We start from the raw sequence: 27,062 nt of genomic DNA on the forward strand, positions 1-27,062 counted from the left end.
TGTTTCTTATATTTCATTTCTCCTCTTAAAAATAAAAATGAAAATCACTTTCTTGTAACTCTATCCCTGCTAACGCAGCCATGGTCTCATTGGTTTTTTCACTTTCTTATAGCTCTCTCCCAGTCGACACAGTCATGATCTCACTGGCTTTTTCACTTTCAAACTCATATATATATAGTCATATAGAGTCTTTCCAAAATCAAAATCAAAATCCTCCAAACAGAAATAGAAGAAATTGGAAATGGAGTTTCGGAGCGACAAATGGGATGAGCTCAAAAGTGAAAAGAAGGACCGAGAAGATGTCCCTTAAAACTACCTTGACTTAGGTTATTATACCTAGAGTTGATCCTTGGTCTTTGTTATCGTGGAAAATTTTGACTCTCTTGCTGTTTATGATTGTGATGATTTGAATAAAAATGACACTATTGTTTTAGTTGATCCTTTTGAGGTTTGTGAAAGAAATTTGCAGGATTTCAGTCTTTCTCAGAAAATTGGTGTAATCCCTCAAAAACACTATGCTTCTCATGGATTTTCACCTACAAAGCCGAAGGCTCGTGCTATATGGGTGTGAAAAGATTCTCTAAGGTGAGTATTGCTGACTTGTCTCTGATTGAATTCTTTCAATTATTTGTGGACATGTTTTCTTTTAGTTTTTGGTTGTTTTATTTTCTTAGGTTGTTTTGATTTTACAAAAAACCAAAAACATTGAAAAAATTTCAAAAAGACAAAAATATTTTATTTTGTGTCTATTTTTTTTTAGGATGACATGAATTATAATATCTCTCTCTTGATTTAGAACATGCTTGACATTGTGGAGAAACTTGAATAGTATGTGTTATATATGTGCTAAGCTATTTTTGATTTAGTGTGAATATGTACTAGTTTGTACATGTACTCAAGGGTTAATTAAGAAAGTGATATTTCTTTTTTGTATACCCTCTATAGCTTAGTTGAGCACTATCATGCATAGTTTTGCATTGTTCATTTAGCATAATGTGTGCTTTTTGTTTTTGGTCATAAAAGTTTTTTTAAAACAAAAAGATTGGAAAGAGGGACATGGAAGGATATGCTTTGTATTACATATCTTGGATTTATAGTTAAGGTTGGCCATATGGTTTTTTACATAACATACTTGTGTACTTTGTTTAGCTTGGATGAACTTATTTTTCTACACTTTGCTAGTTTTAGCTATGTAGTGCATGTTGTGTGGGAGTTGTTTATAGTTTTTGATCACATGATTTTGATTTTGAATTCACATGCTTTTGATTGTATGGACTAAACAATCCTAAGAGAAATGCATAAATAACCATCTCACCACTGTTTACTAGCCAATCATGAACACCTTAGTGCATATCGTAAGATTTTGTGCTCGAGAAAGTGTAGTACATGTGCAAAAAGAAAATAAGGTGTAGTTTTGGATTTAAAATAAAAATGGTGTGCACATTATAAGGCTAAAATTAATAATAATGATAAATAAATAAATAAATATATGATTGCAAGCTTGTTTTCTAAGAGATGTGAGAGTTATATGGTGTAACTCTTTAGGTGATAGTCACTTTCAAACTTATGTGATGAATAATATAGAAATTATGATTGACTACTATCTACATATCACCTCACATGTATCTCATGTTGTTACTAGTTGCACACACTTCACAAGTTATTCTTTGCTACGCTTTGTACATGAAATTGTGTGTGAATCTCGTTTGGCCATCCAAGATTATATGGTGTTTGATGCAAAATATGTTTAAGGGTTGGCAAAAATTGTGTTTTTGATGATGAAATACCTTACAAGTAACCTTTTTTTTTTTTTTTTTTTTTTTTTGAAGTTCTAGGCTAAAAACAAATGTTTTTGAAAAAATTTTAAACTCATTCTCATGTATTTCATTCATGAAATTCCTTAGCTTGAGTAGTTTCTGCATAATTTTTTGCAATTTTTCAAAAAATTCAATTTTCTAGAATTTCGATCGATCGAGTGTGATTTTCAATCAATCGAAAATTTTCAGATTTTTCGAGTCTAGTTTCTGCCTGACTCGATTGGTATTCAATCGATGCTCGACCGATCGAAACTGAAAAATTTTCAGTTTCTAAGTTTTTTACCGAATTTTTTTTTCATGCATCATTTGTGTTTAGGATTCACATGCATTGCATTGTTTTATTTATTTATTTATTTTTTTTTTTTTTGGTATCCATCTTACAATTTTGCAATCATATCTCTTATTGTTTTCACACATAACATGCATACATTTTGCTAAATTGGGTACTCAACCTGATTTAAAAATTGATTGATTAATTTTTGAGTTATGTACGTTTTAGTATATATTTTTTATGTGTGAACCGAGGAAAATATTTTTTTTGAGATATGATGGATAATAATGTGCAAATATTTTCTCTTCTCATGCATTTGTTTATAGGTCACATAGTGTCAAGTTTGCATATATTGAATGAGAGCATATTTTTCTTCGAGTGAATCCTCAAGTTTTTTTAAAGTTAGGTTTGTGTGTTTTTATTTTTCCTCACCTCCTAAATTTTCCCCAAAACTGTTTTTTCCCAAAACATGTTTTGTTTTTTTCTTTTTTTATAGGGGGAGAAAGCTGTTTTTAAAACCTATGTTGTTTATAGGGGGAGTTGTTGCTCTTTATAGGGGGAGTTGTCTCTATTTTCTATAGAGTTGAATTGTTTTGTGTTCCCTTGATTCTCTATTTTCTCTTATCCTTTGTTGCGTATGTTTACTATTTACTCTTTGTTTGAGTTGTTTTTGTGAAAACATACAAAAAGGGGGAGAAATAGATGAAATTTGGAAAAAGTTTTTAAAATGTTTTTGTTTTGGGGGAGATAATATTGTTTTTGAAAGGGGGAGAAAATAAAATTTTTGATGTATCTAACTTAGAGGGGAGAGTTAGTTTGCATATTTGTTATTTGCTTTAGTCTAATTATTTATTGTTTATATGTCATTGTTTATATGTCTTTCTTTCCACATATGCGGTGATGTGTTTTTTGGAGAGTTTTCAGGAAAGACAGGTACATTCTGATCAAGATCTTTTACCTTTTATTGCAACTTTTAGGTTAGGAGTCTTAGATTGGGATTTGTGATGTAATTGGGCATTTTATTGTATTGGATTGTTCTTGTATTTGAGCATTGCATTTTGTATGTAAGTTTTGTCACGAATTGCCAAAGGTGGAGATTGTTAGGTTTTAAAAGTTTAAAACAATTGGCAAATCGTGAACACAAACTTGTCTAGATATAGATCCTAGAGTCTATAGGTATTATTAAACAATACTCAAGGTGATACAAGTCAAGATCCAAGAACAAGCAAGCTGCAGAAAAAAGATTTCAGAATTTGCCTGGTTCGACCGATCGAAAGACAGGCTCAATCGATTGAAACACGTATCTGCAGAATTTTAAATTTGGCCCAACAGCAGTTCAAGCCCAAAAAGAATTAAGGTTTCAGAGCTACTTCTTCTAATAAATAAAGGAAACCCTAAGCACGTTTTTATAAGGCTTTTTAGAGAGAGAAGAGTGTGCCTCTTTTGTATCTAGGGTTCTGTACCAAAAAAGCTCTCTCATAGTTTTTGCCGGTGTTATTCCTTGAAGAATCTCAAGATCTGGTGTCGTAGAAGTTGCTACCTTCTCTAATCATCAAAGGTGTTGATGATCTAAACCTTCAAGGGTAGTTTTGGAGTCACAAATAGGAGAGTTTGTGTTTTTTTATCACAAATGTGGGTGCTTGTGTTGCAAAGGCCTAATAGAGAAGGAGTCCATGGATTCGGAGCTTGCACGTGGTCATGTCAGTAAATTCTACATGTGGTAGCAATAGAATGTTAGTGATTTAAGTCTTAATGTAAACTTTGATTCTCTATAGTGGATTTGCTTTTTACCTTGAGGATAGTTAGGTTAAATCCTCCTTAGGTTTTTTTCCAGTTTGGTTTTCTTGGATGATCATATCGTGGTCTTATTTAAATTTCTGTTGCTTTACATGATATGATTTTATTATGTTAAACTAGATCTGAATAATAAACCTAATAATCAACTTGGTTAATTAATTAGGTTAAACAATCTGGTTTACAAGGGTTTAAAAACGTACAAAAATTTCAAAATGAACTGATAACATGTGCAACACATGTACACCTAACATTAGCTAGTTATTCTTAAAAGAATAATCAATAGTAGGCATTAACCTTACAAGAAACAATGACATTATTATTGGCATTCAGTAGTAAAGTGAAATAACAGTAGATAAAACATTGTTGGCTAAAATACGTACTCAGTTATATGGTAATTAGGAGCAAAGGGTATCGTAGAATAAAAAAATGACAATCTCAGAAGCAATTCATAACATGTAAACCAAACCCAATACACTCCAACAGATATTGATCACAACTCATGTTTTGAATCTTTTTAATGACGTACGTAAACGTAAGGCCTTATGAAATTCCAAAGAGTGAACCCCAGGACTATAAGACCAATAATAGTTGCAGTGCCTCTCCAAAGATTGGAGAAATAGCTACTCCTCAAGTTTCCCATATTACGATTGCAACATTCGTCATAGTGCTTGTTAAGCTCTTGAGCGAGACCAAAATAACAGGAACACGTTTCCACAATTTCAAGTCCAAGTTTGTTTACCATTGTGGCAATTGCTTCATTACTGCCTAACATGTTAATTATAATCTTTTTATCAACGAGCAGCTCCACATCTTCTCTAGTGTTGATAAGATAATCCAAGAGACATATATAATTGCATATGTAAGCTTCAGATGGATAATGACATTGTTCCAGGGCCATGAGGTTTCGGAAAAGGCCTTCAGTTTTGTCTTGTACCAAAAACTGAGGAACATACAGGAAAGTTTGAGTTCCTTCCAAGCAAGGAAAGCACTTCAAGCATGGTAAGCAATTTAAGAGCCATGAGCAATTGAAGCATGGACATCTTTTCAAGGGCATGTTTGGGAATTGAATGTCAAGTAACATTCTTCCCTTTTCACTTGTTCTGAATATAACTCCTGCCTCGTACAACTCTGTAGCACTATGTAGTTCAGAAATGATGCCATTTCCACTTTTAAGGGTAGATGGATAATAGAAATATCTGATCAAATCAGTGAAATGTTTTATTTCCTTCTCGAGCAATTTCTTGCCAGTGAGATGAAAAAACTTACATGCAAGCCTACGAAAGGAAATATTGTTGTTTTCTTCAGACCTGGAAAATTGATTGTGTAACTCCTTTAGGATAAAAAATGGAAGCTGATTCTCAAGTAATATCAAGTCATGACTTACGCCTATCTTTAGCCATGGTTTACTTAATATATAATCATTTTCATATTCTTCCTCCATGTAACTCCTCAAGAAGAGCTCAATGATAAATGTTGAATCCAATAGAACCATTTTCACGAAATCTTCATGGCAAATATCAAAGCTTTCTGAGTAACAACGGCGAATCTTTTCTTCGTTTTCTTCAATGATCCTTGCTATTTCCTTTTGGGATTTCCTAGTTCGATTACAAAATTTCTTTAAGTAACCCACTTTCAGCTTTTCCATTTCCCTTTGTTCTCTTTCACCATCCTTGTCTCTTGGTTCTTTTCCACCATAGTGAAAAGGGCCTATTGAGATTAGCTTTGGAGTGTAGGCCTCTTTATTTACCTCGCGAAGTTTCTTGGGGGCCCTGTAGATGCAACACTCGGGCCACCAAGCTGGCTCCATGGCTAGTGAAACATCAATGATCGACTCGTGGCACATAAGATCATTTTCCATGATTATTGGAATGTCAATGCTCAGCTCTTTGCGCATACGATTATTTTTAAGTGAACCAGCAACGGTTGTAGGCAACGTATCGCCAAGTTCCTTTTTTTTTCCTAATGACAAGCAGAATAATCACATGCACTATGATAAAATCTTTTTTTTTTTTTTTTTTTTTTTTTTTTAACTCAATTTTTATAATGAATGAGGAGGGGAGATTCCAACCCTATTCTCCTAATAAAGAAAACCAGGTAATGCTATTAAATTACACAATTCTTAACCACTATAAGAATAATTCTAGGAACACATCCAACTATAAACCCAAACCCATAATATACTTAAGTGTTATCTTGTAATTGGAGCACCTATTGTTCTTTTTTCTTTTTCAACAAGTATTCATGGTAGTTTCATGTGTAAGTCTTGAAATCCAATCAAAAGTTGATAGCTAAGCATGTTGTAAATTAAGTGTGAGTCTAGGTGTGTCAGTAGGTGGATTGCCTTTATAATGAAACCAATAGCTTTAATAATGATACCATCTTTGCTCCTTTTTGGGAATTTTTAAAAAATTCATTAGAGTGAGCCCCATTGAAAATAAGATATTCAATTATACAATAGAAAACACAATATCTTTTTATAATGGTGAGCAACTCCCTTCTTATGCATAACACAAGATGGGATACAAGATGAACATGTGACTATTTTAGAATAGTGTTAGTTTCAGTGCAAAAAGGAAGCTAAACCCTGAGGACAATAGTAAACCTTGGTGAAAGGGAAATAATATTTTGAACCTTTTTCTTAGGTTTCAGAGATTCTTTAATTTTGTAGATTTTTTTTTTTTTTATTCGACATATTCTCCTGGAGACATGAACCATATCTCTTACCCCCCCTCATCCAACGAAAATTTAGACTTGTGAAGTGATCACTATGTTAAGGATGCATGACGATAACAATTTTGTAGTTAATATCATTATCATCTGAAGAAAAGGAAAATTAACTAATAAACATTTAATGCCTTAAAAATATTGTGCAATTCTGCTTATAGAAAAATTTTCCAATTGCAATATTTTGTATAATACCATTAAAAAGACAATAGTAAAGCTAATAATGTTTTTTATTAATATTTTATAGAATGATTATAGCGATTGATGTTCGCATCACAATTGTCAATATGGAGAACTTTTATGTGAAATTTGACACATAATAATTACGACATGATGATGTGTATATTATCCTAAGCCAAGGAATGTAAAAGAGTGAAGCTCATGATTACAAAAGTATTCAATAAATAATTGATTTGATATTAGGAAGCTACAAATACAATATCGAATTAGAGCAAGAGAATCATTCACCTCTTAAAATTTTTAATTTGAGAGTAAATCAATAATATAGTATCAAATATATATTGAAATAATATTTTGAAAAATTCCTTACACTGCAACATTTGTATTTTCTTGAAAGCTCGGACTTCTATCATACCTTTTCTTGAAAGTTGATGGTTATAACAAATCACTAATGGACTTTTCTTTTAAAGTCTCTACTTTAGAGTCTAGACATGGTTTTTTTTTGGTTGATAAAAACAATCACACACACTGTTACACACATAAAAAAGCAATTGAAACTATAATTTGAAGTTATAATTTTCAACTCAAAAATTATGGCTTCAAGTCATAGTTTTTGTTGCCTTTTCATGTACATGTATTAAATATGTGTGTAATGGAGTATAGGTAATATACACAATTTTTTTTCTCTCACTAAACTTACTTTAAACTCTCAAGATTTTTATTATATATATATATATATATATATATATATATTAGGGCTATTTCAACGATAAGAGCTAATTTATCAAAAATTTAAGTAGGCAGAAGTTTAAAGTAAACTCATAGAAATTTTAAATTTCAATAACAGATCCAAGTCTTACCAAGCAAAGAGGCCCGGAAATAATGAAAAGCTTTTACCCTTGAGAGTTGAGAGCACCTCGTAAATAGTAAATAAGCACTTATATAATTGATTCTTTCACAGGTGATCTCTCTTCTTGCAATTCTATTTATACGCTTATAGATTTTGTGACTCTCTCTCTCTCTCTCTCAGACGAATAAACACTAAACACGTTATGGTACACCATCAAATAGTTGGAAAACATTCTTAGCTTGTTTAGAGAGTCGTACTTCGGTATAGCTTCTTGTTTAAAAAATCGAAATCAATTATACTCACATTTTCACGGAACTTCAATCTACACCGTGAGTTCAAAACAAAGAGTGTAATGTATGTATTGCAGAACAACCAAATCACTATCAAATAGTTGCAGAAACATTCTTAGCTTATTAGCTTCTACAATCTTATTGCAGCAGCATCTTGATTTAAAAAGCATAGTTAGAAAACTTATCACAGTTACACTATCTTTCAACCTACACCATGTCCGTGACTTTAAAACAAAGAGCGTATGTGCACGAATGTATATTACACGTATGTAACACACTAACAACTTATTTCAAGGTGATGTCCCTAGCTAATCGAGTTTATGATTGGCTTTGTTTTATTTAGATTCTTTGAGTGAAGTGGTCTGAAGGAACCGAAATCGATCCTGCATGATCAAGGTAGGGATACATACCAAATTGGTTATTTTCTCTTGCATAACACATTGGTCTTGGACAAAGAATAATCGGCTGGCACAAGTACATGAAAACCTATTCTTCACAATTTTAATGTGACAACTATGAGTAGTTACTTATCACTTTTACATAGACTTACTTATTTTTCTTGATCACTTACAGTCGATCAAATCAAAGTTATGACAAAATTTGTGATAGAAAAGTTGTGTTCATAAATTTTCTCAAACTCAATGGATCCAGGCCTCAAATTTTCTCCATTGGCAAGCCTGATTTACGAAGTCCAGTCACTAAAGTATCAAACGCCTCTCTCAAGACAATTCACCAAACTTTTTTGGGCCCAAATCAAAGTTATGACAAAATTTGTGATAGAAAAGTTGTGTTCATAAATTTTCTCAAACTCAATGGGTCCAGGCCTCAAATTTTCTCCATTGGCAAGCCTGATTTACGAAGTCCAGTCACTAAAGTATCAAACGCCTCTCTCAAGACAATTCACCAAACTTTTTTGGGCCCAAATCTTCCCCCCCTCCCCCCCCCCCCCCCCCCCAAAAAAAAAAAATCAAAGTCTTTGTAATTAACTGAATCGCTTTAAGGGCAGGCTAGCCCATAGGACATCGGTGGATCTTCTATAAAGAGTCCAGTCACCTTACCTCACCTGGTCTCTCCCAACTTTGGTAGTATCATCATTTAGGAGAAACAAGAATGTGGACCTAAGGCATCAACAGAATTACACTTATTCATTATAGATTTGGCATTAGGAAATAAAACTTTGAGAACTTGATCATGAGGATGACCAAGTCTCATGTGCAAAAGAGACTTATTGAAAACATCAAAGCCTAGCAACACTATTGCAGACCTTAGAAGACAAAGAAAGTTGAGATGCCTTATGAGGATAGATTGCAGTTTCCTTCACTTTTGCCTTGGTAAAGCACCTTTCCCGTTGCCAAGGCCTGAATGGAAAGGAGATTTTCATCAAAATAGCACCAGCATTTGTTTAAAGCTAATAAGATTTTGTTATAGCAGAATGATTTTAGTTTTTAATGTAGGCAACACAATTTTCAATAGAGTACTTCATGTAAAATTTGACACGTAATAATTACAACATAATGATATGTACATTATCTTGTCCCATGGAATGTAAAAATTTCTGCTCATTACAAAAATCTTCAATAAGTAAGTAAATTTATATTAGGAAGGTACAAGATCGAATTAGAGCAAGAAAATATTTTTCTTCTTAAAAATTTTCATTTGAGAGTAGATGAAGAATATAATAGGATCAAATATTTGAAGCAATATTTAGTAAAAATCCTTACACTATTGAAAATTTGAATTTTCTTCTCAAAAAAAAAAAAAAAATGAACATTTGAATTTTCTTGAAATTAAGCTCGGACTTCAACCGGGTCTTTTCTTGAAAGTTTGACAAAAACTACTCATGTATGATACACATTTAATCAATAACTATTAATAAATACAATTTTAAATTAGATAATTTTTAGAAAATAACTTATCTAATTCAATTAGAACTTATTTAGAGAGGATAAAAATCTAATTTAACCAGATTTTTTTAGTGTTATTTTTCTCTATCCAGAAATGTGATGAATTCAAGATAAAAGTTTAAACATACATAGTTTTTTACTATTTGTTACTCTAAAGACCAAATTAAATAATAATTAAAACGAATGACATTGAAATACTGGATTTCAAAAACTTATGTTGCAATATAATTAGAAGAAGTGAACCATAAGTCAAAATTTTTCATTTTATGTTATTATAAAAATATAGATATATAATATCGTATTCAAAAATATATAAACTAAATTAAGCTCAATTTCTTTCAACTTCAAAGTTTTCTAGAAAATAATTCATTTTTAAGAAATTATTTTTTTATAAAATTATTTCATTTTCTAATGTTTGATAGCAACTTAAAATGTGTTGGAAAACAATCTTTTAACTCCTATTATTTAGCTTACCATAAAATAGAGTTATTTTCCAAAAATAATTAGTGAAAAAAATCTCTAATAAATAAAGCATACTTTTTATTGTAGGGACAGATTTTGGATTGGACCCAATATAGGATTGGGTTTAGCCCAATAAGCCCAAACAATGAATTTGTAGAGCGTGGGTGAAAGAACTAGTTCTATCCAATAAGGAAGACAATAACAATTGTTGATTTAAGAGCATCAAACTCAATTAAGATAAGAAAATCTGTCCTCGGCATGGCCTGAGGAGCTATGTTATAATGTCTTATTGATGAACAAGGTCACAAGAGTTCAAAGGACTATTACAAAGATTTCTTAGTTTTTTCCGATCTCTTTTTTTGGCCACCTTTCTATGCTATATACTATAATCTTGGTATCATTTCTACCATACACGTGTAGGTTAGGTTCTAAGAACTTCTTCTTGTCCCATCCAACACCTCCCAAAACCTCCAACTAGCAGCTGTAAGGCTGCTTAACCACTATTCAGGTATCACCTCCACATTAATGCGGCCATAAAGTTAGTTGGGATGCATTTAATGTGGAGATAACAGTTTTTGAAGATATTTGTTACCTCCCTTTATTCATCCCTTATCCAATGTCTGACTTCTAATCGTGATGCAACCTTGAAGGATGTCCAGGATGACAAGACATTCTTATTGACCTCGGATCTCTGTTTCCAAGATGACTTTCCTCCTCGGACATATTTTGGACTATCACATACAATCCTTATTTTTTCTTATTATACCATTTCCATAATAACCTTATTTGACCATCCTTAGATTAGTTAATATTCTCGGATTGGGCCTATGGCCCCAATTCATACAGCTTTTAATAGTACTTTCTGGCTAACTGGCCCCTACATTTATATTAACCAAAAATAATTTTCCTTTAATTCATTTTATCTAATGTTAACAAACACTAAAAAAATACAAGAAAAATATTGTCACAGAAGGTTTTCTTCTTCATTTTTTTTTTTTTTTTTTTTGAGAAACAAACACACACACACACACAAGGGAGAAGGAAAGGGGTTTTAATACAAAGGCACACCACAACTCTACTCAAAAGCTATAGTAACTCAGAAGGTTTTTTATTGAAACAACGAAAACGTTAATATTGGACAAACATGTCCTAAAAAAAACTGAACCAGACAAATTAGACCAACATTTTGAGCCAAGACATAGAAGAAGGGAACAAAATGATTACTATGCTATGCACACTGAAAAATACTTCCCCTCACGTGCAGTGGTTGAGACATAGAAAAACTATTCTTCTCGGAAAAAAAAAAAAAATCAATGAATAAACTATAGATAAATAAATACACACATATAATAAATATATATATATATATATACACACACAAATACTTCACATGATTTAACAATATATCATTTTCTCATATATTGCAAAAATTGTTATATCAAGTTAGTCTTTACATAACTCATATTGTTATATAAAAAACATATCATTTTTTTTAGTGATAGTTTTAACTTATGACGATCGCTTTTAATAAGCGAAATAAACTTACATTAAAATTTCAAGATTCCAATAAAATTAAAATTTTAAGGCTATTTGAATAATAAGACCTAATTTATCTTTCTCTCAAAAATAATAGATCTAATTTATCAAAAATTCAGAAAGACAGAAGTTTAAATTAAATTCATGGAAATTTTAAATTCTCAATAATAGAAAGCCATACCAAGGAAATAAATGCTTTTACCCTTTGAGAGTAGGGATGGCAATTTTGCCCCGCCTCGCTTGACCCGCCCCTCCCCGCTTCGCCCCGTGCGGGTTTTCCCCGCCCCGCAAAGGTGGTGGGGCGGGGATGGGGCAAGATTTTAGACCCGCACCACGAGGCGGGGCGGGGATGGGTTTATGCTTTTTAGACCCACCCCGCCCCGCCCCACCCCACCCTGCATTAATAAGGGTTAAAAGGTAATTTTTTATACCCTAAAACCCTACTGTTTAAACAAAAATATCATTATCTTACTTTATTTAAGTGGAGATTCTTTTTGAAGAACTAGGCAATTTTTATTTTGTTATGTATTAGGAGTTTGAATTATTTTATTGTGTCATACTATGAGATTTTTGTTGTGATATTATCTTATTAAACATTTAGATAATATTATTTAGTATTTGCTAAAAATTAGTTTGATTTGATAAAAATTAGTTTGATTTGATCGGATAAATTTATTTATAATTTCAAGTATATTTTTATTATTGAAACATGTCATTTTATTTGAAAAAATGGTAATAGTTGGAGGGAAAATTAACAACAAATAAAGTTTTACGGTGTAGGGCGGGGCTTCGCGGGTCTTCGCGGGGCCTTAAGGGGCGGGGATGGGGCAAGAAAAATCCATATGGGGCGGGGGCGAAGATCCTATCCTTCGGCCCCGCCCCGCCCCATTGCCATCCCTATTTGAGAGCACCTCTGAAATACACACACTTATATAATTGAGTTTCTCGACGGCGATACCAAACTGTCTTCTTGCAATCCTATTTAATTTTATAGACTTATAGTATATGTGATCCTCTCTCTCTCTCTCTCTCTCTCTCTCTCTCTCTCTCTCTCGGAAGTATAAGCACAAATCACGTTATGGTACGGACAACGTAATTCTCACTAGTTTACAGACATCTCACAAACTTTAATTTCACTTTCTTTCTTTTTTTGCTTTAAATTTAGAATTGACGTATTTTTTTTTTTTACAAGCATGGTACTACTATTTTGTTCCAAAAAGCAACAACCAATCACTTTCTTAGCTTGTTTAGAGCACTCATAATAGTGGTGCTATATTGGTCTATTGCTATATTTTAACTCTTCAAACACTAAAATCATGCTCCAGCAATGGAGCTAAAGCTATTTTTTTTTAGCTCCATTGCTACAATGCACATCTATCTATAGATGTGCACTGTAGCTTAGAGCTAAAATAAATAAATAATTTTTTATTCCCTACCACCGATTAAAATATTACCTCTCTCTCAACTCTGATAATCTCTTAACTCTCACCTCTCTCTCTCTCTCTCTCTCAACTCTCTCTCAACATCCTCTCACCACTGCCAGCCCACCCCCACGCTGCCGACCTACACCTCCAGCTCACGCTGCAAAGCTCGCCGCCGATCCACACCACCAACCCATCTCGCCCTTACTTGGTTGTTTTTTTCATTATTTTTTTAATTGTTTATTATTATTATTATTATTTGCTATGGGTTGTGGTGTGGTGGTGGTTGTAGTTGTGTGGGTAGATTGGCGTCAATGGGTGGCTGAGTTCGTCGGCATTAGTGGGCTATGGCTGGGTTCATCGGCATCAATGGGTGGCTCGGATGGGTTTCGTGGTGGTGGGTATGGGTGTTGCTGCCAATCAACCTTAGACCCATGCCGCCATCTACCTCAGACCCACGCCGCCGATCGGAGTACTTGCTCATGGTTGTGCTTGATCAAAGTGCTTGCTCGTGGATATTGGGTACCTGACTGGGAAACCCATGGAGCTTGCCGACCCAGCTCGCCAACGTTGTGCTTGTTTGTGATTGGTGATTTTGTTTGGTTTGGGTTGAGGAAAAAGATTGAAGATTTGGGGTTTTTTTTTTTTTTTTTTTTTTTTTTTTTTTGCCTACTGTGGACTGGTGGTGGTGGTGGTGGTGGTGGTGTTGGTGGTTGTGGCTGTGGTTGTGGCTATGACTGATGGCAGATGTGGTTGTGGTTGGTATTGTGGATGTTTTTTGGATAGTGGGATATATTATTTTATTGTAGTGATTATATTATTTTATTGTAGTGATTATATTATTTTATTGTGATATTTATATTATTTTATTGTGTTGAAAGTTAAAATAGATCCACTGCTGCAGCATGTGTGTAGATAAAATAGATAAAATAACTTTTGGTGGAGCTAAAAAGCTAAATTTTTAGCTTCACTGTTGTGGATGCTCTTACACTGTCTAATTGCGTCAGCTTTTTTAGTTATAAAGCAAGAGTCAATTATACAAAATTATCAGAGTTAGTGAATTACTGATCACGAAGATTTACACTGATTTTCAATCTATAGCGTGTCCATGCGTTTAAAACAAACAGTGTACTTGCACGAATGTATATTATACGTAACACACTAACAACTAAATTTCAAGATGATGTCTCTAGCTGAGCGAGTTTATGATTGGCTTTGGTTTTATTTAGCTTCATTGCGTAAAGTGCTCTCAAGGAACCGAAATCGATCCTACATGATCGAGGTAGAGATATATACCATATTGGTTATCTTCACTTGCGTAACACCTCGAACATGGACAAGAATAATGAGCTGGGGCATATAGTCATATACACGAAAATCCAAATTTTTTTGTCAGAATTCTAATGTGGTAGACAGTGAATAGCTGCTCATGACTTTGATCACATGAACATCCTCTTATTTTTCTTCACCACTCACAATCAACTACGTCAAAGTTATGAGTCTTGTGACAATTATTGTACAAAGTTGTATACAAAGATTTTCTCAAAGTTTCTTAGAGCTAATGGGGCCTCAAGTTTTATAAGTCTAGTCATACATTTGTATCAGCTCGTGCAAAAATTCATGTATATGTTAGTAGAAGAAGGTATTTTTTCTATTATATATACTCACTTTTTAAAACAACTCATATCAAATTATTTATTTTACACCACTTTTCATTAAAATATAATTAATTTTTTTTATATATTTTTAATTGTTTCTCTTTATTCATACATAACAATCATGATTCATTCTCTTCCTTCATCATCAGGAAAAAAAAAAATGAATAGTATCTATGTAAATTTATACAATTATTGTAACAACCATATATTTTTACATAACTTTACATAAACTAATATTTGTGCATTTTAAGCTTGATTGGATAAAGGTGGTTGTTTTTATTTTTTATTTTTATTATACAAGACTGATACAAATGTTCTAAATATTGGTTTTCATTAATTAGCAAACCTAATTTTGGAAGTCCAGTCCATGAGAGAACTACAATTGGGCTAAAATCTTCCTAAGTACCGAATGTCTCTCTCAACACAATTCTCCAAACTTCGGCCCAAATTTTTGAAAAAGAAAAAAGAAAAAAACAACCTAAGTCTTGTAACTGGATTGATTTAAGGGTTGATTGGCCCATATAAAGGATTTCAGTGAATCATCCATAAATAGTCCAGCCATGGTACCTGGTCTCTCCCTGCTTTGGTTGTATCATAATTAGGAGAAAAAAGAACGTGGACCTCACACTTGTCAAGGTACCTGGTCTCTCCCATTATTTCAAATATAAATAGGATGTGTTTGGGGAAGGACTTCCTCAAATTTAATAAGAGTTATATGTAAAATATTCGTTTTTTTTTTTTTTTTTTTTTTTTTTTTTTTTTTTTTTTTTTTTTTTACCATATAGAAACAAACATAAACATATACAAGGGAGAGGGAAATGGATTTTAATACAAAAACACACAAAATATTAGATCTTAAATGCATGGTTTGAGTTTAAAAATGTATCTTTTGTCCCAAAACCAAATCCATTGCCATTTTTAATTTGCGTCATAAGTGTATCTTAAGCTGGTTTAATGTACCTACGAATGTGACAAAAGTACAATCAAATATAATGTTGGTACTATCTAATATGACAATGAAACTATTAAATGTGAGAAAAAATAAGAGAACCATTAAATATGACAAAAGTAGAGACACATATAATATCAGTACTGTCCAATGTAATGCTAGAACCATTAAATGTAATGTTTTAGTAACCCGATATAGCAAGTTACTTATTTGTGGGTATCATCCCCCCAACCAAAAAAAAAAAAAAAGGGGTATTGTAGAATTACCCATGCAGACCTATTTTCACCTTTCTTTCCTTTTATTGGTTTAATATGGCTTCCTTGCGTAAAGTTGTTGCCATAAACTGAATATCGATGCCACAGTTGGCTAAAGACAATTCTCTTAACCTTTTTTGTCCACCATTGTTAGGTTCTAAAGTCTTAGGATTTTATGTATTTAGAACTTTAATTTGTATTGTTGGCAAACCATGATCAAAACAATGTGTTTAGAAGTGTTTTAGTCTAACTCAAAGTTGTGCTTTTATGTAAAGTTGGAATCGAGTTAAAGCAGGAAAGCATTGTGCCTTTCGGCCTGGCTCAATCGATCGAAAGACAGGCTCGATCGATCGAAACTCGAGCAGAATGATTTTCTGCAGATTTTTCCAACTCAGCCCTAAGTGTTTTAAAACGTTTTTAGGGTTTCTTATTTGTCCTAAGTATAAAAGGCAAACCCTAGCCACGTTTTAGTGTTGCTGATAATTGCGGTTTGTGTAAATCTCTTATGAGATCTAGAGGAGTTTTCTTTTACACAAACTTAGGGTTTTCAAGGAGAAGATTTATCTACGCCTTGATGATCAATTCAGTTACTGCCATTGAAGTTTAAAGAAAACACAAGCGGGTGTGCTTGTATCTAGTGGTGAATCCAAGAAAGAAGACGTCCGTGGATTCGGAGTTTGCACGTGGTTGTGTCAGTAAGTTCTACTGGTTGGTAGCAATAAGAAGTCGAGCATGGGGGCTTGTAAGTCTTATTGTATGAACTTTGATTCTTTCAAGATAGTGGATTCAAGTTTACCTTGAGAATAGCTAGGTCAAATCCTCTCCAGGTTTTTACCGGTTTGGTTTCTTGGGTGATCATATCTTGTATTATTTATCTTCCGCTGCTTTGCATGATTTGATATTTGTTATTGTGATAACCTAGACTTGTTTAATTGGACTAAGTAACAACTTGGCTAATTACCTAGGTTAAATAAATTGTTTTAAGGGGTCTAAAAACTATCAACCATGAGAGGAACTACAGCTGCCTAAAGACAATTCTCTAAACCTTGGGCCCAAATCTTTCAAATAATAATATATAAAAAAGGTAAAATAGAGTAATATTCTCTGAGTTTTAGACTAATATTATACAGACATTTCAAAACTGACAAACTTGATTCCTAAATTGTCACTATTTTCCTGCTCTCTATCACAGTAATTAAGAAACAAATTAGTTAGTTTGAAATGTTTTAAACCTGACTGACATTAAATCTCAAAATTGTTGACTATAATTTACCCTCAAAAGAAAAACTAAGTTTTGTAACTGGTTTACTTTAACTCTATGTTTGGGTTCCAAATAGACCCAAAAATGTTTTAAGAAAATGGCCCATCTCCTTCAAAGGATGTCGGTGGATCACCCATTTGCACAGTTACATTTATAGCCATCTTTTAACTCAATCCAAACAAGGTGTATTTTTTTTTTTTAGTCCAAACAAGGTGGTTTTGATTGGCTTTGCTGGACGTTCTAGCGCGAATGGAAAAGTTTTGTTTCCAAAAAGCTCATAACCTCTATATTCCCAAGGCATAAAATAATAATAATAAATAAAGGATTATTTCTGTCCAGTTAAATGATTGTGGTAGAAGAGAAGAAACCCACCAAAACTTCGCATCGAAATGTTCGTAATAACTTCTTATGGCTTTGTTGCCTTCATAGAGCTCCATTTTTCTTGTAGAAAGATAAAGAAATGGAGAAACTCCCATACATTGGGGTTTTGTCACTTTTGTGTATTATTACGAGGATTTTATACACAAAATTAAATACAAAGGAATTCAAAGGGGGAAATTATGGTACGAGAAAATCATGGAGTCATCTCCAATAGTAATGTCTCAAATCCTGAGTTCAACATGCCCGTTCAATTGAGATGAAACATAGTAAGATTAAGCTTAAAAGCAAGAAGTATGAACAGTTCACAAGTGATGTAAAACAAATAGTATAGATTTTCCTTCAGCAGATGGATCAGAAGCCAATGCGAGGGAAATTCAAAAAGTAGAAAAGTACTAACAGTTTTACACTTATAATTTTCTACCAAGCTACTTGATGGCATCTCATGTCTGTAATTCACTAACAAGTTTCTTGATGCTCTTGTTGATTATTTTGGAAATTAAAGCTTAGAGTTATATTATCACGTCCCATGCCACTATTATAGTGTTACTGTTATTCATTCTCTCAGGACAACATCTCCGAACTATCTCTTTATGCTATTGGATTAAAAAGGATTGGGATGTATGCTAATCAAAAATCAAACACCGTATAGACTATTTTCTTCTTTGTTTAATCAGATTATTTATGCAAGAGGAAACAACAATCATATCTTAAATTTTGTTAGATACTACATAATTAACATTTATATATGAAAATGTAAGGTAGTTATGCTTGGTAAAAACTACTCTTTAAAAAGAAAAACAAAATTCTATACTAGGCATTACCCTCACAAGAAACAATGATTGCTTTTTAATTTTTAATTTTTTTAATTGTCTTTTGTTAAAAGTGATTTAAAGTATACTTGTACATACTTTGAGGCTTTGTTGGGAGTTTGCAAGGGAATAGAATGGAATGGAATAGAATGGTCATAAGGAAATGAAAATGAATGGAATGTATTTAAGCAATGGAAATGAATGAAAAAGAATAGAATTAAGTAACCTTGATTGGATGTTTTAAAATAAAGAAATTGAAATGAATGAAAATGAATGAAATGTAAGTAATCTTATTTGGGAGTAAAATAGAGGGAATGGAATGAAATAATTTTATGACAATATTACCATTAGACCCAAATTTTAAAATAAAAGTTGAATACATAGGAGTATTTTGGAAGTTTAAATAAAAAAATCATTGAATCTAACTTAATTCCCTCTCATTCCTCCCAATTTGGGAGGAACGAAAATTTGAAGTTTTAAGGGAAAATGATATTTAAAAATACTATACATAAATAAACTAAAGCAAAAGCCAAACCAAAAAGTTTGTAGCAAACAGACACGGAATTACAGATAACAGAACTTCATTATCGGTTGAAATACAAACTCTTCATAGATGCCAAAACAACATTTCAAGCAACCATTCATTAAAAAAAAAAAAAAAAAAAAAAAAAAAAAAAAAAAAAAAAAAAAAAAAATTCAAACAACCAGTGCCAAATATAGGGAATAGGATAGACAAGCCAATTGATGAAAGGCTGTCACAAAGCTAAACAAAATGACAAGTTCAAACTCAACGGACTGAATCTATTTGATTACATAAGGCCTAATGGTATTCCAGAAAGTGAATCCAAAGATTATAAGCCCCACAATAGTTCCAGTACCTCTCCAAACATCAGCAAAATAGATACTTCTCAAGGATGCCATATTATGGTTGCAACATTGATCATAGTGCTTATTAAGGTCTTTAGCGAGATCAGCGTAACAAGAATTATTTTCCACAATTTCAAGGCTAATTTTGTTTACCATATTGGCAACTGCTTCATTACTTCCTAACTGATTAGCTATAATCTTTTCTTTAACCAGCAAATCCACATCTTCTCTGGTGTCGATAAGATAATCCAATAGCAACATATAGTTGCATGTGTAAGCTTCAAGTGGATAATGACATTGCTCCAATGCCATGATGTTTCTGAGAAGGCCTTCAGCTCCGTCATCTATCGTGATGCTTGGGAAATTCAACAAAGGTTGCATACGTTCCAAGCACCAAAAGCATTTCAGGCACGGTAACCAATTTAAGAGCCATAAGCAAGTGAAGCATGGACATTTATCCAAGGGTTGACACTTCTGGAAATTTACGTCAAGTGGACCTTCCTTGTCATTCTTTTTGAATACCACTCCTGCGGCATGTAGCTTTGTTGCACTATATAGTTCACATCTCTCTTCGAATTTTAATTTTGACTGTGGGCGACGAGAATATCTGATCAAATCAGTGAAATGTTTTACTTCATTATTCTCAGCTAGTGTATTCTTGATATACAAAGTAAAATAATTGCTGGCAAGCATAAAAAATGAATTATCGCTGTTTTGTTTTCGGGAAAATTTCTTATGCAACTCCTCGAGAATGAAGAATGGAAGCTGATTCTCAAGTAATATCAAGTCTGCCTGTATATGGCAATTCAACAATGGTTTACTTGACATGCAATCCTTTTTATCATTAGCTCTCAAGAAAAGCTCAATGATAAAGGTGGAATCCAATAAAACCATTTTCACGAAATCTTCACTGCTGATATCAAAGATCTCTTCGTAACAATGACGTATCTTTACTTCATTTTCTTCAATGACCCTTGCTATTTCTTTTTGACATTTTCCAGTTCGATAACAAAAATCCTTCAAGTATCTCACTTTCAGCTTTTCCATGTCCCTCACTTCTTCTTTACCGTGGTGAAAAGGGCCTATCGAGATAAGCTTTGGACTGTAGGCTTCTTTATTTATTTGGCGAAGATTCTTAGGGACCCTATAGATGCAACACTCGGGCCATTGGGCTGGCTCCATGACCAGTGGAACATCAATGATCAGCTCTTCGCACATAAGATCCCTTTCCGTGACTATTCGAATGTCAACAAACGACTCTTCACACATAAGATCATTTTTAAGTATACCAGTAGCACTAGTCAGCTCCATCTTCATTAATCTCCAAGTTCCTTTTTTTTCCTAATAACACACAAACAATAATCACTAGCACTATAATGGATTTTTCTTTTCTTTTTTGCTTTTTTATTTTTTTTTTGGTGGAAAGCTCAATTAGTGTTATAACATAGAAAATGCTAGGGTTACAAACTATTTTACAACATTTTTTATAAATTGTTGATGTTGTGAATGATTATTGGTAAATAAAAAAGTGATGTTAATGATAAGTCCGGATAATAACTAGAAAGAATTGTCCATGTCAACAAATTATAAAAATGTTATAAAATAGTTTATAACTATAATATTACTCAACTAACAAAAGAGGAAAGAGAGATTAAAACCCTAGTTTTCTTTTTAAAAAATTGGTCAATGGGAATGAATTGGCCAATAAAGACATCATTAATTCTACATCTTATTCCAAGAGGAACGATTTAAAACAGCTTCAATTACTATACCTTTTTTTAGCACTCATGGGCTAATATGCTTATCTTCAACACTATTTCATATTAGGTATTTTCATCTTTGCAAACAAAAAATTTTTTTAAGCCACTAGAGCGATCCTCACTTGAAACACATAATATAATTAGGAAAATGAATTTAAAAACTTATCTAAAAAATTAATAAACAAACATTTATTGTCTTAAGAAAAAGTATAATTGTGATTATAGGAAACTTTTCCTATTAACTGCACCATTGTATATTATACGATTAACAATAAAACATTAAAGCTAATTAATAAGATTTTGTTATAGCAGAATGATTTTAGTTTTTAATGTAGGCAACACAATTTTCAATACAGTACTTCATGTGAAATTTGACACATAATAATTACAACATGATGATATGTACATTATCTTGCGCCACGGAACATAAAATTTCAAGCTCATTACAAAACTCTTCAATAATTAAGTAACTTTATATTAGGAAGGTACAAGACCGAATCCGAGCAAGAAAATATTTTTCTTCTTAAATATTTTAATTTGAGAGTAAATGAATTTATCAAAAAAATAAAAAAGAGAGTAGATGAAGAATATAATAGTATCAAATAATTGAAGCTATATTTAGTAAAAGTCCTTACACAATTGAACATTTGAATTTTCTTGAAATTAGCTCGGACTTCTATCGGGCCTTTTCTTGAATGTTTGACAAAAACTACTCATATATGATACACATTTAATCAATAACTATTAATAAATGCAATTTTAAATTAGATATTTTTTAGAAAAATTAACCAATTCAATTAGAACTTATTTAGAGGATAAAAATCTAATTTAGCCAGATTTTTTTATAGCTAGTTCAACCAGTCCAATAAAAGCTGTAAAAATAGTTGTTCAACCTTAAAAACCTCTGATTCGATCAATAAAAACTGGGAACTAGCTTCTTTTTGGGTTCTTTAACTGTTCCAGTTTTTAAAACCATGATAAAAAGTTTACAAATTGACAAGAAAATTAATGTAATTGATACAACTACTGCAACTAAGAAATAAATATGTTGATTACCTTTGTGTAATTAGTGACACGTCAAACACGTCAAATTATAAGGTTTATTTAGTTTTTTTTTTTTTTTTTTTTTGAGGGAAAGTTTCAACTTATGATATCCGCTTATGATAATAACTCTTTATCATTAGACTAAGACACCAATCAGTTTTTGGTGTAGGCGGGATTGAACCCCATATCTCTTATACAACCATTAAAGACTTTATTAGTTGAGCTAACTGGAACCCACATAAGGTTTATTTAGTAAAACTTGTTTTTAAGGTTTTATGTAATAAAAGTTGTTGTATCCATATCATCACTCTTAATTTTTACAAAAATCCAACAAGTTACCGAATAAGAATTTAGGTGATTAAATTATTAGAAGATCCATCATCACTCATAATTTACAAAAATCCAACAGCTTACCAAATAAGAACTCAATTAATTAAATTATTAGAAGATCAATGTTTTGTCAAACTTTGTCTTGAAGTACAAAGATAGAATGAAACGATGGAACAAAAAATTAACTTGCAAATTTAAATTTTTTGAAAATTACCAAAATTATATATAGGTGCTTGGTTAAATAATATTAGGAGAGTTTGATATCACATGACATGACCTTAATTTCCACAATTTAATTTAGAAGATTCTAAAGTTTCACCTCAAAGATAATAATTCAAATCTCGTGTTATGCACTAAATTAAAATGGTAAAAAATAAAACCCTGAAACTAACTAATTTTTTTTTTCAAGTCTCACGTTCTCTAATGGTCATGTGATTTGTTTTCTTCTTGCCAAAATTATATTAACCTCTCAAAATTTATAAAACTAATTTCTTAGGGTCTACCGAAGACAGATCTAATTTTATCAAGAATTTAAACATACATACATAAGTTCAAATTAAACTAATGAAAATTAAGTTTTGCATTATTAGAAAATCTTACCAATCAAACAGGAGGGCCGAAGACAAAAATGCTAGCTTTTACCCTTGAGAGCACCTCTTAAATACACACTAATATATATAATTGATTCTCTCGATTGTGAATTTGACACCATACTCTCTTCTTGCAATCCTATTTATAGCATGTGTGATCCTCTCTCTCTCTCTCTCTCTCTCTCTCTCTCATAGAAGCACAAAACACGTTATTGTACGGACAACGTCATTCTCACAAGTATACAAGCATCTCAATTTCACTTTTTCCTGCTTTAAATTTAAGACTGGCATATTTTCACTCTTCTCACAAACATAGTAGCAGTATTTTGTTCCATAAAGCAAAAACCAATAACTATCGCGAACATTCTTAACTATAGGGAGTATCATGTGTACTTTCTTTCGGTTTTTGCAATCATATAGAAGCACAAAACATGTTATTATACAGACAACATCATTCTCACAAGTTTACAAGAATCTCATAAACTTTTTTTTTTTTTTTTTGAGAAACATCTCATAAACTTTAATTTCACTTTTTTCTGCTTTAAATTTAAGACTGGCATATTTTCACTCTTCTCACAAACATAGTAGCAGTATTACTATTTTGTTCCATAAAGCAAAAACCAATGACTATCGCAGAACATTCTTTACTTGTTAACACAGCCACAGCCTATACTGTGGCAGCTTCTTGTTTCAAAAAGCAACAATAGCATTATACAAAACTAGTCGCTAACCCGTACGATGCACGGGATTGTTTTAAATCAAATATTAACATGTTCAAGTTTAAACATTTCTCTAATTTCAATTATTGAAAGTTATATTGGCTCTAATATAAGATGAAACATGTAATTATGATGAAACTATCAAAATATTACACATAAAATCATTAAAAATGAGATAAATACAAATATTATGAAGTAATATATTACAATAATCATAATGTGCTCTTACATTTGGTTTAATAAGTATTACAGAAGAACCAGTAAATAGAATAAATATACAATTGTGCTTACATCTTCAAGCTTTATATAATGCTTTTCAAGAATCTATTTCCTCCCTTTCTTAGGCTCTTCTCTTTTCTCAACTTCTTCAAGCTACTTAATTTTTCGCCAAATTAGTATCAAGTATAACACCAAATTATACCAATTCATCAAAGATTTACAATGTAACACCAAACACTCTTAATGTCAATAAATTTCATAATAACCCCACCCCATCTATTGAATTATTAAAAAAGTTCAATATGTCTATAATCTTCATATAAATAAGTATTCAATTGGCTTTCATCATGAAATTCAGAAATAAATAACAAAATAGATTATTCACATAGAAAAGAACTTCAATATATCCAAGTTATAAATAAAATACCAATATGAATTGTGCTAAGGTGAAAAACGGTATCATCTTTTGCCATATATAAATACAACATGACCTGAGACCTCAAAAGCTTATGTGAAACATGTTTAAATTGTACTATATGGTTTTATTCAAACATTAAGAATACAAAAGCCACAAATCTAGATATTTATGGCATTTGTTTCAAAAGTTTATGCCAAACCAAAACTAAAGGCGTGCCTGAGTGCAGTTCACAAAGGCTTGTGGCTTGGCAGTGTTGTCAAAATTTACAGTCTTCCAAACAAAAAACAATCCCACCCCCCCCCCCCCCCAAAAAAAGTCAAAATCTGTGTGGTCTTCCAAACTAAAAAACAACCCTAAATAAATAAGGATGCAAATAATATGTAAAAAGATGGGTATTTAATAATGAAAATTAAAAGGGTGTAGTGCATTCAAAGGGAAAAAACCTTGGGGTGCCTACTATATTTGCCATTTATTTTTAAAAAGTCACAAATTCTGGCCAATAACAAATAAAAGTAGAAAACTTCTAAAAAATTTGTTCAAGCATTGCACAATGTAGGGATGTATGATTAAATAATGCATATATATTTGTATGTTTCAAGAAGTTGCAAGGGTACCAAAAAAAGTAAAAAATAGTGATGCCAATAACACATTGCACAACTTATTATTGATAGAACTACCAATATAGAAAAATAGAATTCTGTTGCTCATAGTTTGGCTAGACATGCTATTAATATTCCAAACTTTTAAGTGTGGATGAAGGACATTCCACCACAACTTTTTTCTGTATTTCAGGCTGATTTAGTTGATTATTTTTAATAATATTATTCAACTTCTTTCTTAAAAAAAGAAAAAAAGAACTGTGACGCAACTTTGATAAGTATAGTTTAGAGCTTTTGTCATGTTAGAGCATCAAGCATAATTGTAATCGACTGATCAACAATTTTATCAACACAAATTAAGTTTGACTCCATGACATCTAAATTGTAATCAAATAGCACTAAGAAAAGAATTGCTCTAAGTCTCAATACACTGACTAAATTTGAGAAAATATTATATAATAAAGAATTGAATACAAAACATTACCTTGTGCAACATTAGCGATAGAAGCAAATTGAGAGTGATGGATTTGGCTGAGATTAAAGAGAGAGGATAGGGTCTGAGTTTGAGCCCTGAGAAAATAAAAGAGAGATTATAGGCACTGGTTAGCTACATCAGGTGAAATTTCAAACATGATACAATACCTCTTTTAGGCATTTTGTCATATAGATGCGTGCCTGAGCATATAGGGTTCGATAATTCAAATAAATTACTAACTATAAGAGATATTATGAGGTAAAAAAACAATTTAACATATGGGAATCAAAATTTAACATACCTCCACTTTTTGAAATTCCAATAGAATAAGTTTAATTGTTAAAAGAGGGAAAAAAATAAATTTAACATACCTTCATGTTTATAAATTCCAATTGAACGTTTAGCAGATCAAAAGCTAGTCTTCGCTGCAACAATGCAAGAATTAGCTTGAGTTAGTGTTTGAATTATTAAAATCGTATTATTTAAATACAAACATAGAGGATCCATTTAACAAACAAAAAATCAATTGAAAGATCTAAACTTATATGTATGTATATTATTACTCCAACCCAAAGAGACAACAAAAACAGGGGTACGCATATAAGAGAGAGAATCAAATCAAACATGTATTTCTATTTTTGCTTACTTTGAGATTGAATTCCAAGATTTGAACTTAAAATCCAGAATTCCAACAACAAAAACACACAAAAGCCTCTTTATCTAACAGATCAAAAAATAGAAAATCAAAATTTTTGTATATAAAATCAGAATTTTTGTTTTGATCGCTTACCGTTGTCGGGAAGAGATTGTCTCAAATGGGAGTGGTGACCAAGGAGAAGGAATTGCGTCTAGGGTTTTCAGTTTTGGGTTTCCTACATATTCTCTTGCACACTCCAATCGTGAATCCAAGCTAAGTTTGTGTTTGTGTCTAACGCAAATGGGAGTGGAGACAAAGAAGAAGGATTTAGGTCTAGGGTTTTCAATTTTAGGGTTTCGTATTGTGTTTTCCAGCTGAGTTTGTATTTGTGTCTAACACCTCTTTCTTCTTCTTCTTCTTCTTCTTCTTCTTCTTCTTTTTTTTTTTTTTTTTTTTTTTTTTTTTTTTTTGCTATTAATATTCCAATATAGCAAAATAGAACTCCAATCGTGTTTTCAACCCTAGAGTTTTTAATTTTTTTTTTCAATTTATCAAAATAATTATTATTTAAATATTGTGCTGACGTGAAAAATTGTGGAAGCTTCAAAGGCGTCGGTTTTATATATATATATATATATAGATGTGGCCCCTTGCTGCTGTCCCACTCCGACGCGTAAATCGTCAACATATAAATGGAGTATGTATGTGATCGGCTTAGAACAAAGGGTACCAAAAATAACATGCAATACTAGCTAAATACTGTTTGAAAGCTGAAGACTACGGGATCTTATCAGAAAGAAAACGTTGGTATAAAAAATGTTATAATGTAAATTGCACCCT

At 32.0% G+C, this 27,062-nt stretch overlaps 2 protein-coding genes across 2 annotated transcripts; both read right to left on the bottom strand.

Annotated features, from left to right (window-relative positions):
• Window positions 1–4,312: 4,312 nt before the first annotated feature.
• LOC126724502 (UPF0481 protein At3g47200-like) lies at window positions 4,313–5,839 on the bottom strand. Its single transcript, XM_050429016.1, has one exon. It carries the CDS (start codon window positions 5,777–5,779, stop codon window positions 4,400–4,402), a length of 1,380 nt encoding a protein of 459 aa, XP_050284973.1. The 5' UTR covers window positions 5,780–5,839; the 3' UTR covers window positions 4,313–4,399.
• A 13,394-nt stretch (window positions 5,840–19,233) lies between these two features.
• On the bottom strand, window positions 19,234–23,340 carry LOC126724503 (UPF0481 protein At3g47200-like). The gene is made up of 2 exons (XM_050429017.1): window positions 23,166–23,340; window positions 19,234–20,772 (listed from the first exon to the last, which is right to left on the bottom strand). Exon 2 carries the CDS (start codon window positions 20,746–20,748, stop codon window positions 19,366–19,368), a length of 1,383 nt encoding a protein of 460 aa, XP_050284974.1. The 5' UTR covers window positions 20,749–20,772; window positions 23,166–23,340; the 3' UTR covers window positions 19,234–19,365.
• Between the last annotated feature and the right edge of the window lie 3,722 nt (window positions 23,341–27,062).

This window comes from Quercus robur, chromosome 4 (genome assembly GCF_932294415.1).
Source record: "Quercus robur chromosome 4, dhQueRobu3.1, whole genome shotgun sequence".
In the NCBI taxonomy this organism is placed as follows: Eukaryota; Viridiplantae; Streptophyta; class Magnoliopsida; order Fagales; family Fagaceae; genus Quercus; species Quercus robur.